This window comes from Lampetra fluviatilis, chromosome 37 (genome assembly GCF_964198595.1).
Source record: "Lampetra fluviatilis chromosome 37, kcLamFluv1.1, whole genome shotgun sequence".
Classification (NCBI taxonomy): domain Eukaryota; kingdom Metazoa; phylum Chordata; class Hyperoartia; order Petromyzontiformes; family Petromyzontidae; genus Lampetra; species Lampetra fluviatilis.
In genome coordinates this window covers 10,102,485-10,118,194 of record NC_136311.1, presented here as the reverse complement: position 1 = coordinate 10,118,194, position 15,710 = coordinate 10,102,485, and the positions used below count along the sequence as shown (strand labels likewise).

The 15,710-nt window shown below is 47.1% G+C and overlaps 1 protein-coding gene across 3 annotated transcripts in view; it reads left to right on the top strand.

Annotated features, from left to right (window-relative positions):
• USP32 (ubiquitin specific peptidase 32) overlaps positions 1-15,710 on the top strand; it is an 80,804-nt gene that overhangs the window by 35,924 nt on the left and 29,170 nt on the right. For all 3 annotated transcript variants that reach the window (XM_078873818.1, XM_078873816.1, XM_078873819.1), the window contains 11 exons: positions 2,406-2,521; positions 4,130-4,192; positions 5,512-5,595; positions 6,959-7,020; positions 8,177-8,279; positions 9,513-9,672; positions 10,404-10,618; positions 11,485-11,625; positions 12,456-12,573; positions 13,371-13,525; positions 15,113-15,194. In XM_078873818.1, the coding sequence (XP_078729944.1) occupies positions 2,406-2,521; positions 4,130-4,192; positions 5,512-5,595; positions 6,959-7,020; positions 8,177-8,279; positions 9,513-9,672; positions 10,404-10,618; positions 11,485-11,625; positions 12,456-12,573; positions 13,371-13,525; positions 15,113-15,194 (1,299 nt within the window). The remainder of the gene's footprint in view (positions 1-2,405; positions 2,522-4,129; positions 4,193-5,511; positions 5,596-6,958; positions 7,021-8,176; positions 8,280-9,512; positions 9,673-10,403; positions 10,619-11,484; positions 11,626-12,455; positions 12,574-13,370; positions 13,526-15,112; positions 15,195-15,710) is intronic.

Here is a 15,710-nt window from a genome sequence, read left to right as displayed (position 1 = left end):
AATCGATACAAAAAACGGACGTCCTGTACGCTCAGTCGACGCTGCCAATCTCAGAAGACGCCCACTGTGTTTGGTCATGACGTGCTTTTGATGTTATGTTTCATGCTTAAGCTCATTTACCTTGCTGCAATATTTTGACTTGTTTCCTTAACTTTGAAACGATCTATTTAGAAGATGGGTTTAAACTGCTATACATGAGAATGTAACGTATGAAGCTGCGAATTAATAGAGTGAATACCAGATTCGTTGACAATATTAACGGGGGTCTTTACAGTCGAGGATCCTGCCACGGTGTAAAGCTTAGCACACTGGACGTGCTATCTAGGGGTCACAGGTTACATCTCCCGATGAGGCAATTGAAGCAAATGGGCATGTCTCTTCACCCTTTAACACTCCGAAACGTCTGCAAGTTGCAGGGTGGGTCCCCTTCGCTGCTGAATCTCGGAACGCGCAAGCGGTTAGCGTTAATTTGATTTAGAAGAGGCGTAGCGCCGTTGTTTTTAAAAACATTATACTCACCGCAGAAGCCATGAGGGAGGGCCACACACCCTTCCGTATGGCCTTGCGGAAGCCCTGGGACATCTTCCGGACTGAAGATGTACCGATAAAGTTATTTGATTTAATGGGAAAGGGTTAAATTCCCCCTGCCCGCCTCTGTCCACCCGGTACTATCAATGGGTACACCACATATTCTTAGGTTTTTTCGGTAAAGTCACGTAGGTAAAAAATTCACTCTTTTCAACCAGTCTACACAACAAAGGCTCATTCCTAACACAGCGTGCTTCAGCCGTACCGAACCTCACAATATTAATATCCAGGGCCTACCTTGGTTCCTCCCACCCTCAATCAGTATATATACAAGGACTGTTTTCTTGGAATTTCTCTTACTTGATACAGCTATCGTGCTGTGACGGTTCCACCTGAAGACGGAGGCTTGTGTTGCCTCCGAAACGTCGTGATTTTAATAAAATTTTTTATTTTTTATTTTACTTTTATTAATTTGAATTTTTTTACCTACGTTACTTTACCGAAAAAACCTAAGAATATGAATCCTTGCAGTCACAAAAGCTTCAAATCTAGGGTACACCACACTTAATCGATTGATGGTTAAATTTTGGGTACCCCCACTTCTTCCAGGATGTGGAAGAGAAAGTCAAAACAGCCTCTAGTGTGGGGCTCCCTGAAGATCTCTCCAGTGGAGCCCCTCTTCCGCCAGCAGTGGTGTGAGCCAAACTGCAGGGCTTCCCCGCCTTCACCGCTTACTTGCAGTCAGAGGAAAGATTGTAGTGTTCACATGTATGACAAATGCTACTTATCTACAGCAGCTGACACACATTCCTCGTGACGTGAACACCATTCCGTGGTCCGTCTGCACCAGGCATCGTTGAGGACGTGTTTGTGACGAGCATTTTGTTCCAATTATGAAGTATGCATTGCAGAATTCAAAGGGTAAACTGAAACTGAGTGACAGAATCTCCTGGCGTATGGATTAACACTGAATGCGTCTGAAATAGGCGGAAGGCAGCATTTGCATAATAATGTGTGGAAAAGATTAAATAGGCCAGCTTTTGACATTATAGATCATATCTTTTATCATTTCACTCCTTTGTTCAGGGCAAGTCAGATGTGCCTATTGGTAATGTAATTGCTCTGCACTGGTCCATGCATCATGCATATTGAGCAAGCGTGTGTCGGTCTGCGTGGGTACAGCAGTGGTGCAGTGGTTAGCGCACCGCGCAGCCAACTTAGAGGCCTGATTTCGATTTCCACTCACGACTGACATAAGTGATGAATATCTGAACCAGTGCTGGGCCACCCATAGGTCGACTTAGCCTTAAATTAGTACGTGCCATGGTGTGCGAACATTGGCACTGGGGAGAATAAGTGGGATTAGGCGTGGTGGTGACTGCACCTCGCGTGGCGTGCCGGTCTTAACATATCTGCCGGCGAACAGAATTTGCCCCAACAGGGCTATACCGGGCATATTTATTTATTTATCTATGTGTATCTTCAGTTTAACACGTAGGCTTTCGCGACCAATGTTATTCATAATCAACGTTTTTGGGTTTAGATCGCGTTATTTATAAATGTGTCGTAACCCTCCACCACCCGACACGGCCAATCAGTAAAAATGTGTCACGTTGACAAAAGACAAATAGTTCACTGCTTTAGCCCACCGGTGTGTTGAAGCCACAACATTTACAATTTGAGTACGACGTTTCGCTGGTAATTGCATCCAGCATCATCGGGCAATTCGCCAGAATGGTGAGGCTCTGCTGTGTCTCCCGTTCTTATATAGAGCAGCAGCAGGGTGACGTCATCATTAACTCATCTTCATCATTGTCTTCTGTGCGTGTGTGCGCGCGCGCACGTGTGTGTGTTGGCATATGTGTACGTGCCGGCAGTCTGTTTCAAGGTGTTTGACCGTGACCGGGATGGGCTGCTGTCGTGGCTGGAGCTGCACCACATGGTGGAAGCACTGCTCACTGTGTGGTGTGGCAACCGCACCGAGCTGTGTCCCGTAAGTGCTCCCCCCCCCCCCCCCCCCGCTGCATTTACACTGTCGGCGTGTCGTCGGCATGCGGGCACGCGAGAGTGACCTCAGCCGAGACAACGTTGCACGCAGTGATATCATCGCGAATGCCGATACTTTTAGCACCGTTTTTTTTTTACGTCGCCAAACGTTGGGGCAACCTTTTGATGAACGTGGCCAGTTTTGTGACGCAACTTAAACCTTGCATTTTGTTCATATTGGAGCTTCTTCACGAGAGTTACAGTGCCCCCCAATCTCCCCCTCCATCCTTTCCCCCCATTACAGATAGACAGACAGAGCTAATGCACGAACGTTTTCAACGTTGGTTGAAAAGCGTAAGAAATAACGCCGCAGTCGAATTTTAACCACCAAAATCGTTCGAATGTTAAAGTAATATTTCGGAGGGCGTCACCTTTTTAATATAAAGCAGTGTATGTGATCACGGTGTGTCATAGTGCGCGATTGATACGAAAGCCAACGTTAAAACGCAGTGACGATGCGAGCAACTTTCTGTTGTCTGTGTTGCTTGACATTGAGTAAAGTTGCAGTTTGTCCTACAGCGCAGGGAAACGTTGTTCCAAAAGCCATTGAAATATGTCGCTTACGGATTGGCTTCATGGGATTGTGGTTTGGTAAGGAATATGGATGAATCTGTCTTTGAAAATGCATTTTTTTTTATTTTCCTATTTTTGCCATAATTACGCCTCAACACAATGAGATGTGTGTATGTTGAACTTCTTTCGCGCACCGTAAGGAGCCAACCGTGCAAATCGGAGGTGCGGGGGAGGGACAACAAACTAAACACAAAAAGCAGTTTTAAAGAAATGAGTTTTCAATCTTGATTTAAAAGTGGATAACTTCAGTGGCTTCCAAACATCGGAAGGAAGAGCGTTCCAGACGGCCGCAGAAGCGCAATCTGAAAGCGCGTGATGCGGTGACCCGTCTTTGTTCGATGGGCCAACCAAAAGCCGCTGCGAGGATGACCAGAGTTTGAGTGATGATGAGAGATAGGCCCTCGTTGAGTTTAATTAATTTGTAGCACGATACTGCGTTGCCAAACAGCAGCAACAAAGTCACATTGTTTAATGTGGAATATTGCACAACACGTCAAAAATGCAATAAAGTTAAGTGCTTGATAATTGCACCCTTGAACTTTGGCTTTACACAAAAAAAAATTTGCTTTTATATCCTTCCAAAAATGAAACAAATACAGAATTAAACAACGTTTCACAACCCTCTTCTTGGTTCTTTCGGTAAAGTCACGTAGAATGGAAATAATAAAATAAAACATAATAAAATAATTCTCACGACGTTTCGGCCACAACACAAGCAGCCGTCCTCAGGTGAAGACCAGGTCTGTCAGGGAGACAGCTGTTCTACGTGACTTTACCGAAAGAACCAAGAAGATGAATCCCTGCAGTCACGAAAGCTTTAAATCGAAATTTAACGTTTCACAACTTTCAATTGTGTGAGGCTCGCATAGCCTCTCATCATTCCACAAAAACAAACTGGCTCCTGTCAAAGGACGCCAGTGCTGCACAATCGCTCATTTGATGAGCAAGCAGATCTTTGATTTCCCCCTTGTTTCTCTTGCAGGAAATGAACATGGAAACGGCGGCTGTGGTCAATGCAATCTTGCAGATGCACGACACCAACCAGGTGAGAAAATGTGCAACTCTTTGTTGGCAATCCCTCCTTGGCCTTTGACATGCAAGTCAGGCATAGGCGACAGAATGTTTACTTCTTCTTGGTTCTTTCGGTAAAGTCACGTAGAATGGAAATAATAAAATAATAAAAATAAAACATAATAAAATAATTCTCACGACGTTTCGGCCACAGCGCAAGCAGCCGTCCTCAGGTGAAGAACAGGTCTGTCAGAAAGACAGCGTCTGAATGACCGAAACGTCGTGAGAATTATTTTATTATGTTTTACTTTTATTATTTTATTATTTCCCTTCTACGTGACTTTACCGAAAGAACCAAGAAGATGAATCCCTGCAGTCACGAAAGCTTTAAATCGAAATTTAGAATGTTTATTTGTGCCTGAGCAGGTGACCCTCGCCGTTATACTGAGCCAGTAAAAGATGATACTGCTGTCCCTGCAAACGCTGCCCTTGTTAAAAGGGAAATGGCTTCCCAGACGATGCGTCGTCAAATTCGCTGATCATTAGAATCATTTCTTATTTATATCGTAGCTCCCATACAGTACGTGTCGATGCGCCAAGGGGTATTTGAGATAATCGCTCTGCAAAGACATGATTGCAGACAGAATATGATGTTCTCAAACAATAGAGACAGTATACACAACAGCAAACGAGGAGAAACCATTTGAAAAGCTAAACTTTTCTTGTGACTTACTCTCTTTTGTCCAATTAATTTAATGTCCTACCGGACATCTGTGAAAAAAGCTTCATAGCTCATCGGATTCTTCCAGTCAAAATAAAGATTCTTATTTCGGGATAATCCTCCGCTATCATGAAATAATGTCTTTAATTTAGTCTTACGTTGCTGAATTGTGGGCGCATGAATGATATTTCTGGGCAATGCCGTTCTGTAACTTTCATGCCTCCTGAAAAGTCCATAGCGGCAAGATATTCTGTGGAATCAAATCATCCACTCTCACCTGCTTCCAGAAAATTACACGATGTATCCATGTCCCCACCCAGAGTACAGTAAAACCTTGGATTGCGAGCATAATTCGTTCCGGAAACGTGTTTGTATTCCAAAGCACTCGTATGTCAGTTGTGATCACGTGACGCTCGGCAGACAAAGCGTATGCACGTATTACTCGTATTGCAAGACCTCGCTCGTTTATCAAATTAATATTTATTTTAAAATGTTGCTCGTCTTGCAAAACACCCGCAGACCAAGTTACTCGCAATCCAAGGTTTTACTGTATCGCGTTCGCCGCCACTGCTCTCTTCTCACTATGACCGTGTGTCTCCCACGCTCCTTTGTCTTCTCCTTCCTCGGGACAGGAGAAGAGCTTGAGTCTTGAGGATTACCAGATATGGAGCGTCACCAGCACACTGGCCCACGAGTTTCTGACGCTTCTCTTCCAGGTGAGCACAGCCTCTTAGCCTCCCAGTTGCTGGGCGCACCGCACCTCCGATTAGCACGGTTGGCTACGTAGGGTGCGAAAGAAGTTTGACATGCATACCCCGGGCATTCCTATGCCCTCCGTGCTAAACAAGTGCTCTAAACAGGAGGCCACTGAGAGTGTTCTTGGTAAGGAATGCGGTGTGCAGCTTGTAATAGACCATTCCCCTGTTAATTTGCAAGAATATTAATTTTTAAACTAACTTTTTTAGGAAAATTTTATGGGACTCTGTAAGCGTCATGGTGGTGTGATGTAATCTTCCTCGCCTGGTATGCCGGAGGTCAGGGGTTCGATCCTGACCCTGACACCTGCTGGATATTTGCGTGTTCTCCCCGTGGTCACGTGGATTTTTTTCTCCCGAGTCCTCCGATGTTTCCCACCCACATTTATAAACATGCATTGAGATTCTTTAGATTATGTTGGGTGCTATCAATGTCCAAATAATGGGCCATTTTGTTGAGCTATCATTTGTGGCCAGGTCTCTTCTGAAAATGTTGGATAATACCTCAGTGAGCTTTGCCTGGTAGGATGGGGATGGTTTAGTTTTATTTGTTTGTGTTTGGGTGATTTGTTTACCTTTCTTGTACTTTTCATTCCGATCGTGCTTTTGTACTGTTTGTTGTTGTAACGTTCTTACCCCGTGCCCCGACTGGACATCTTTGAAAATAGCTTTATAGTTCATCGGATTCCTCCAATATAAATAAAGATTCTGATTGTGATCATGGAGTAATTGTATATTATCAGCATGTGTGTGTGGTGGTTGCGTGTTTCAGTTATGGGTTAGGGATAACAGTCGATCTTATTACCACAGTTAGCATGGTGATTATCCTTCCAGTTATATGCACACACATTTGGTAATTTTTCAGTTCATTAAATGTGTAAGTGATATGTTCATGATGATAATTTTTATTTCCTGGTGAAATCCCTCTAATGACCATTTGCGAAAAGACTTGTAGTAATTTATTTTGCTATAAATGAAAAATAATTACGTACCAAATAATGTTCGATGTTAAATTATAGTAAAACGAAAAAAAACTCCCAACGAAGTGAAAATCAAAAAATAAATATATAGTTAGAAGCGCATTTTATCACGACGTTTCGACTGTGACACAAGCAATCATCATCAGGTGTGACACCTGATGATGACAACGTTTCGATGATTGCTTGTGTTGCAATCGAAACGTCGTGATTAAATAAAATAAAAAAATCTACGTGACTTTACCGAAAGAACCAAAGAGTATGGATCCTTGCAGTCACGAACACTTTAAATCTAGAATGTAAATTGAAAGCCATAATGAATGCAAATGTTGTATTTCATCCCCCAGGTTTGTCACATCGTGCTGGGTCTAAGGCCAGCGAGCCCTGGGGAAGAAGGGCAGATCATAAGGTGACCAACACGCTCCTTTTGTCTTTTGATCTCTTCACTTTAATTTGTTTCCTCTTGATGAACTAATAACAAGACGACGTTGAGAGGCTTCGCTCGGGGTGGCACTAAGAGAGCGGTCTGATTTACATTCCATCAGCACGATCTTCATTTATTATTTACGCCGCGCACCCCCAGTGCAGTGCATCTGGAGACACCAGGGAACCGGCGGTGTAGGACGTAAATACTCGCTTAGGAAATTATTGCAGACCAATTGCGACGCTTTAAAGCAATACGGTGTAGACGATGTACACAACAAACGAGGATGAACAAAATTTAATTTCTAAACTGTCCTTGAATCCTTTTCTCTCGAATTTCGATTTGAATCCCAATTGTGGGTTCACTCGCAGCATTATAAACCCTTGTGATCAGGGGGTCAGTCACCTTGGCCTGTCATTCCCCCCCTGGGATGATAGTGAGTGCCACTTGTCAGGAAGTCAACAGGTTGAGCTGGGTTCGAATCCAGCTCTGTCAATTATGACAATAATAAAAAGATGTGTTTGAATGTCATGCGACAAACATTATTCTCAGTGGTGGAGTAGGTTGGGAAAGTTACGCCCCCAAACTGTGTAGGACAGTGGTTCGATTAAATGAATCTCAAAGGTCGCTCTCCGAATTCCACTTGTGCAGGCTTGTCCTATCTAACGCAGGCTTTGCTCATCGAGAGATACGAATGAATGCTTCAACTCTTCACTTGACACCGAGAGCACAATTGGGGGAAAGATTAAAAAAACAATACACAGTGGTTGGTAAACTGTCCCCCCACCATAAGAATGTGAAATTTCTAGGAGTAGGCGAGTAGGAGGGCTGGGCCACACTTACTTATTTTGTGCGCCATGCTGATATAAGCAGCTGCTCGCTACGAGCACAGCCATTACGTTCTATAAAGCTTAGAGGGCATCTTTGTGTGTGCGCGTGTGCGTGTCATTTGTTCAATTTTCTACGACTATTCGACACTAAATGTGGCCTTCAAGTGAATTTCGCCTGGCACAAGCGCCGTGGTGACGTCACCGCCACTCAGTGGTGAACGGCGGTTGTTGTTGCTGGGAATATTGTAATTAATGAGTATATGCGCATCTGTTCATTTAATTAAACCCTTTGTGCATGTTGATGTGCGCAGGGGATGGCTGGAAAGGGAACATCGGCAGGGTTTCAGGCCAGGGCAGCTCTGGTACCTCATCTCCATGCAGTGGTGGCAGCAGTGGAAGGACTACGTCAGATACGTGAGTCACCTCGTCTCTTCACGGGCCTTCTCCCATCGAGACACCGCTTCGGGTCACGTGCCCTTAGCTCGTCCAATCGAGGCACCCGGCGCTCCTCCAGCACTGGCTGGCGTGACCCACAGAGACATCTAACTGTGTCTCTGCACGAGTTTGAAGCTTTGGTGATGAGGAAATTACTTTGAGGAGCACTTTGGTGGCATCCCTTCCATACTGTTAAATGCATCTGCACTGCAGGGTGTCGATACAGTACTTGTTACTGTGTTTTTTTTTATGCACTCGAAGCTTCAAATGGTTTCCGGACACCCCGAGAGACAGCGCTTAAATACGGGCCTAGAAGATGAGAGGTGTTTATCCTTTTGGTCTGTGTCCTAGTTTATGAATGCATTTAAACATCAATGTCGGTTTATTGTGATAGGCTGTTTTATTTGGCATAAAATGAAAACTACTCGCAGGGTTGAGTTTAAATGCTTAGTAGTCATGGGCTTTAAAGCAGACGTAAACACGGGCAAAATAAACATTACTCATTCAGCTGCACGGACTTTTCGGGAAAGGACTGTCAGCGAGCACCTATTAGTTACAGCATCGCACGTGAGTTTTGTGTGGCCAGGACGATGCCCAGTCATGTGTGTCTGCCTTGGTGCTGTGATCCGTGGACCATAAGGATCGGTTACATGGTAACTTGCTTCGTGCTTCATGGCTCTAGCGGGGTCTCTACAGCTCCCATGATGGAATATTTGAGGATTGCTGGTTTATGCTTATTAAGTGATATTTAAATTTGGCCTGTATTTGGACTGGGTAGCTCGGTGGTTAAGAGTGCACGCCACGCATGTGTTTGGAAGTGCCCAAAGGTTGTAGTGCAGGGGGCCTTTCTTGAGTAAAGGGCATTTTTGGCATTATTCATATGAATATAAACTTAATATTTATAACCAGTTGAGAGAGAGCTCATAGAGAGAAGAGTCTATTGCGAGAAAATCCTGCTGCGAATCGTAATCGGAAGGTTGTGAATTAACATCCATGTCAGTGGTTAACGCAGCCCTTAGTCCCTCAAGGGCCCTTAATTTGAGTACCACTTCATGGAAAATGAAAAGAGTTGCTCTCCTACGAACAGATTCACTCACTCGCCCCCGCCTCCTGCCACGGTAATGCGGAATTTCCACCAAGAACCGCCTCGACCTTTGTCCCTTGCGGCACATTTACGAGACGTGACATACGTCGGTCTCTTGTCCGTCGCAGGACACGAAGCCGGTGGTCAGCGAGCCGCTGTCGGTGTCGTGCTCGCGAGGGCGCTCGGCGGCACGCGCCTGGGAGAACGGAGACGCGCCGCCGCACAGCACGCCCTCTGGCTCGTCGCTCGACAGCGTCTCGCTCGCCTCCGAGGCCTCCGAGAGCATGGGTGAGAAGACGCTCGCGTGCCGTGCGAGAGAGAGAGAGAAAAGAGAGAGAGCGACTTGCGTGTGTGGGTTCCGTGCGCTCTCCCGCGAGCGTGCATGCAGTCAGGCCCCCCCCTTAGCGCCGGAATCGCTCAAAGTTTAATCATTCCTCTCTGCAGTGCAATCGAGCCATCATGCATTGCGGCAATTTTAGGATGATTGTCACCGACACCAACCTCGGTGTTGTCATGTTCGTGATCTGATTAGAGGAAAATAAAACCCCAAAATAAAAGGCACACCGCCTATCTGGCCCGTGTTTTTCTGGGCTGCTCGATGTGAGTTTTGAGGCTTCATCTATTGAGAGAGAAAACAAAAACTTTTGAATTGCTTTTAGGAATCCTGGAGGTAACTTACATCAGTTTGTGACCGCTCTACTTTTTAAGGTGACTGTAATGGCATCACTAGAGCGTGTCTGAAAGTAATTTTAAACTTCTATTTCTCAATGAGAAGCTTTAATACTGGCGTGGCATGCTAAGGTGCCACAAGTATAGATGGCAGCTGTTTGTTCTCATAATTGTATCTGTCAACAGATTGGATGTACAAATGACAATAAGCAACGGCGGTTTGTTCTTTTCGGTTCGGGTTTTCGTTTACCAACCCATTAAACAGTGCATTGTAAACCGACCCCATCCTTTGCCCACCCTGACGCACGCCCGCACCGTACACGCGTGTGTAACCTTCCTTTCCCCCGCAGGTTTTCCCCAGCCGCTGACGCCGGCCACTGAGAGCTGCTTCCTGACGCACAGCCAGAGCCTGAGTCCCGACGGTGCCACCACGCGCTGCTTCGGGAACAGCGTACCGTCCTCCGCCAGCCAGCCCATCGTTCCACAGCAAGCCTGCCTGTCCGTTGGACCCCAGAAGCCCGGAGTTATCGACAATGTGCCACTCATCAACAGCGACGCCGTCAAGGTGTGCTTCGGATTGACCCGCGCTGACAAACGTCGGAACCGTCGAGTCGAGGGTTTCTGACTCAGTCATAATCATTAGGAGTTGAAAAATCAATGCGTCTCCCTTCTTAAATAAACAATGGGGTGGTGACCTAGCAAAGTGGAGTGTTTATCGTTATGGTGGTAGGATGAGTCCAGAAGACACGCACTGTTGACTTCCCACAAAGCGGTACTCGTTTTATTGATCCTATAGAGATGATAAGCTGAGTTGTTCTTGATTGTCATTCTGAGTAATTAAAATCCGTCCCACTTGACTGGATTTCATTGTCGGTTGTACTTGTGCCTTTGGAGTGAAACACATTCCTGCGGAGGGAGCTGGTAGGAACGTTGGGTTGCTCAGTCAATGGCCAGGGTCAACGGCGGCGTGGTGTATTCCGCAAATATGCCCGACTGTGAGGGTAGGCACAAGCCGGCGTGAGTAGGTTAAACGTTGCGTTTTATAAGGGCACCACGGGGTGACCAGCCCCTCCCTCCCCACCCAGCCCCACCCCTCCCACCCCCCACACAGCCCCACCCTCCCCACCCAGCCCCTCCCCACCCTCCCCACCCATCCCCTCCCCACCCTGCCCTCCCCACCCAGCCCCACCCTCTGCACCCAGTCCCTCCCCACCTTCCCCTCCCCACCCAGCCCCTCCCTGCCACCCAGCCCCTCCCTGCACGACGGACACAATAATCCCCTGTGGGCTGGTGTAACCAGGATGTTCCTACCAGTATAACAATACAAAAAGTGTGGTACTTTTCCGACAAGTGTCCGCCACGTACCTTGAGCCGCGTGATGCGAAATTGTCGCCTTTCATGATCGCTTCTCATGATCTCTTCTCTCTTCAGGTGCCCACGCTGACGGCAGAGGGCGGCAGGTTGAAGTGCAGCCCTCCACTCATGTGGGGCCAGGATTATGAGATTGTGCCAGACCCAGTGTGGCGTTCCCTCTCTCACTGGTATGGCTACAACATCGTGCTGCCCCGAACGGTGATTTTTTTTCTTTCTCTCTTTCGCTTGGAACATTTGCACCGGTCGCGCGCATCTCACAGCACAGGGCCTCTACGCATTCCAGTTTTCTGGACCGAGCTGAGTATTTTCAGAACTGCCTCTTGCGTTAGAAAACTAAGGGGACCGCGTAAGGCTGCCGCATGGCCGGAAGTCTGTGTCATCTAGCCAGGAAGTAACACTTTGCAGACTGGTGGACGTGAACTTTGAGCAATTTAACGTGGAACAAGTGAGCCCCATGCAGAGCATTGGTCGGGAGAATAGGCAGAGTGGACGATGAATAAAGAGGGCCGGGGCTTCATTCACGACCAAAAGGGAGACAAAACAGCATCAGCCAATGGGCATTCCCGGATCATTGCCTTCAAGCAGCATTTACAAGCAGCAATCCTGTAACTCGTTTAACATTTGGGAGTCCTACTCTTTTTGGGCCATCTCGAAGCCCCATGCTTACTCCAGGGTGACTTGTACTCGTTTAACCAACCCCAGGGAGAGATGATAATGTTCGGCTGAGTCAACCCAGTAATAGATTAGAACTCGCACATATCCCACTATGAGGAGATGAGCGTTGGTCTGGCAGGTGTCGGTGTGGATGTTTATGTAACTGTTTGGGCCTAGACGGTGATGGAGAAGTGGGAGGGGTGAGGAGGAGGAAGAGGAGGGTGGTTAATAATGAATTAAGTGGATGTGTTGACCTGGCAGGTGATGTGGGGGGTTTAAGTAACTGTTTTGGCCTAGACTGTGATGGGGGGAGAGGGGTAGGAGGGAGGGGGGGTGATTAATAATTAAATAAGTGGATGTGTTGTTCCTGGCAGGTGATCCCCCAGGTGAACGGACGTCCCCTGGAGCTGGAGCTCTACCCCGTGTGCATTTACCTGCTGAGGCACCAGCAGCCACCAACATCCGCGCGGCCCATCCACAACAGCATGTTCGGTATAGCGTCCACGCCTTTCGCACACCGCGCAGCCTCACCCGCTCGGCACGCGGCCGTACGTACGTAGCGCGTGTACGTTGAACTTGTTTTCGCACCGGACGGAGCCAAACGCGCTCGTCGGAGGTGCGGCCGGGAAGGACCAAAAGTTAAATATAAGAAGCAGTTCTAAGGAAATGAGTGTTCAATTTAGAATACCCACGCAACGCGCTTACACATTTACCTCTAATTGCATACACACTTACACACAGGCTACCTTACTGTGTGTGCACCCGTCACCCACCACGTGCGTGTTCATCAGCGCTGATTAATTGTAAATGCCAAAATGTTGTTGGATCTCTCTTTCTGCCTGTGTAGTTCTGCTGATTTAAATGGCTAGGGTAAGACGAGAGAAAAATATCGCGAGTAAAAAAAAAAATCACAGAATCAATATTATGACCATTAACAAAAAATTGCAATAATGCTCAAAATGACAATACTTTGGAACACGTTCAAATATCGGAACAATAGTTATATCACACGTCAACATCGAACACATTACTTGTATAATTGTCAATCAACGACTCTATATGAGAACCCACAATTTAATTTCACCGGAATTGCGCGATGGATGGACGCATGTGATTGCGTCGTGCATATTTGTAAGGCATACGTTACCGGATATTGGCTTCGCCCCATGCGACTGACATCTCAATGGGGGGGACCGCCTGCCTTCACCTGCCTTTCCCACTTAACGGTGGAGGCCTTCTGCTTGACAGCGGCTCGTTATTGTTGTCGTTTGCTGCTGCTGCTGCTGCAGGTGGCGTAGCTTCGGCGCCGGCGCCTCCGAAGCGCTACCTGGCCTACACGGCGTGCTTCAGCACCATGCTGAGCGTGCGTCAAATCCACGAGTTCCTGGCGCAGAGGCTGCGCCTTCGGCAGGAGGACCTGCGCCTCTGGCTGATCAAGGACGAGGTGAGGAGCGAGGTCCCTCGGTGCCGCACGCCTGCAGTCGTGCCTACAAATAGATGGTCATAGTAATAATAATAATGGTGCGCGCAACTCAGGATTGCCTGTGGCGAGACTTTGGAGGGCGTGGCATGTTCCGGATAAAGGAAGCGCGCAGAAAATGTTAAACTGAAGTGCAATGTGAACGCCTTTATCGGCAGCGGGTACGTTAACAAATACAGTCAGCTCCTGATTATCCGGAGTATTGTTTGCAAGTACTGGTGGCCCAGGTAATAAATTAGGCCACGCAGGTGTGTTTATCGTTGGTGAAGGGAGGGTCTGCGGCAGGTCTAAATGGCACTCTCCGTTGATGTTTGCTGTGGCTGAGAATCAAATTCAGAATCGTGTAATGATCACCGGGGCACCACTCCCCAGGAAAGCCTCGCTGAGTTTCAGTTGAAGATCTTTCAGAAGGGATCCTGCATTGGGATGTATGGCGTGTGGAAGCAAACCCGGAGGAGCTGTGGGACAGAAAAAAACACGTAGGAGAAGATAGCACTTAAAGCTCCACATGGGTAGATTCAGTGCACAGATAATCGAATAACACTGACTCAGTCTGTCGATTGAAACCATTACTATACTCCTACTATCTCTTGACCACTCGGCAACCCCACTCCGACAACAACGTGTGTGCGTGCGCTGGCGGTCACTCATCCGGTACTTAACCCGGTTCAATCGAGTTTCGCATCAGAGATCCGAGAAGAACAGGTGCATTCAGGTCGTAGACCTGTAATCTGTAATCCAGCTTTGTCGGCAGGGTTTGGGTTTTTCTGCCGCGACCACTGTCGTCATGTACACCAACACGTAGAGATCCGCTGGGCCGCCGAAGGTATCAGCTAGAGGTGACATTGCAGGGAGTTCGCAACGAACCATCTGTGTGGAGCTCCATTTGATTCGTATCCCCTTCATAAGTGTGCGTGGGTACATTTCAAGTACCCTGGTTCCTTCCGCATTGCAAAGTACTCGAACAAAGTTGCTGGTTAAACGTCCCAAAAAAGTACCGCTCCTACAAAAAGAGTCTTGACGCCCGGGCGAGGCTTTTCTGTATGTATACAGATGGGGGTGCATTTGTCATTGCATAGGTCCCACACAGCCTGGGACACACACACACTGAAGCCTCAGCACAAGGCACACCCCCCAATATACGTGGGGAGGAATTCCGGGGGAGTGGATGGTTGAAGCTGTTCGTCACAAGCCCAGGCATATCGTTGTGGCCGCCACTGTTACTGTATACATTAATATTCTTTCATTTCCATTTTTAGAATGCGGTGAATTGATGGCGAAAACAAATGGATGGGTCGAACAGTTTTATATTGTGAGCTACTAGGCAGGCAAAGAAGCCTTTGTGGACATCTGTGACAAAGAGCTTCATAGCTCATCGGATTTCTCCAGGATAAATAAAGATTCTGAAGTACATTGAAAAGGATATAAATTATAATAAAAGGTCACATTGACTACTGTCTACCTCCTTCCCCCAGAGCCTGATATTTGGTGTTGAAGAATCAAGTTCATAATTGTGTTTTTGATGAAGGTTTTTCACTTTATTCTTATCAGAACAACCTGACTCTTCTGGACGATGATGAGCAAACAATAAAGAGTCTGAGGATTGAAGATAACCAACAGATCCTGATCGAAGGTACGGATGCTGCAACACCCATCATGTACATGAGGAGCCACGTGAAAGTTGCGCTGTTGTAAAGACCTGACGGTGCTGGGTGTAATCGCTGACAAAACGCTCCGCAAAACAGTTACCGAAAAACTAAATCAATTGGCCTATTGTCCCACGTGACAGTTTGATTTCGTTGGCTGCCGGGTGATGGTTGGGTTATTATTTTAAAACATTTACATTATACCTCCATGATCTGACCCAATCGTGAGTTACATGTACAGCCCTTTTGCCAGTCTACTGTTGGATGAGGGTCCGTCCAGTCCATGTGCGTCCTGGGGCATTGCCTGAGTGTAACTTCACCAAGCCGGTCGGTGAGGGTTGATGAAACCGTGAAGCACAGAAGACGTGGGAGCTTAGAAGTACTGTACGGCAATGTATTTTGCCGCACTGCCCGCTATGCAGAGGTCGCAAACGGATTTTGATTCCTTACCCGTACCCATAGCCGGCCGCACCAGGGTCGCAAATGGGTACCCGTACCCTACC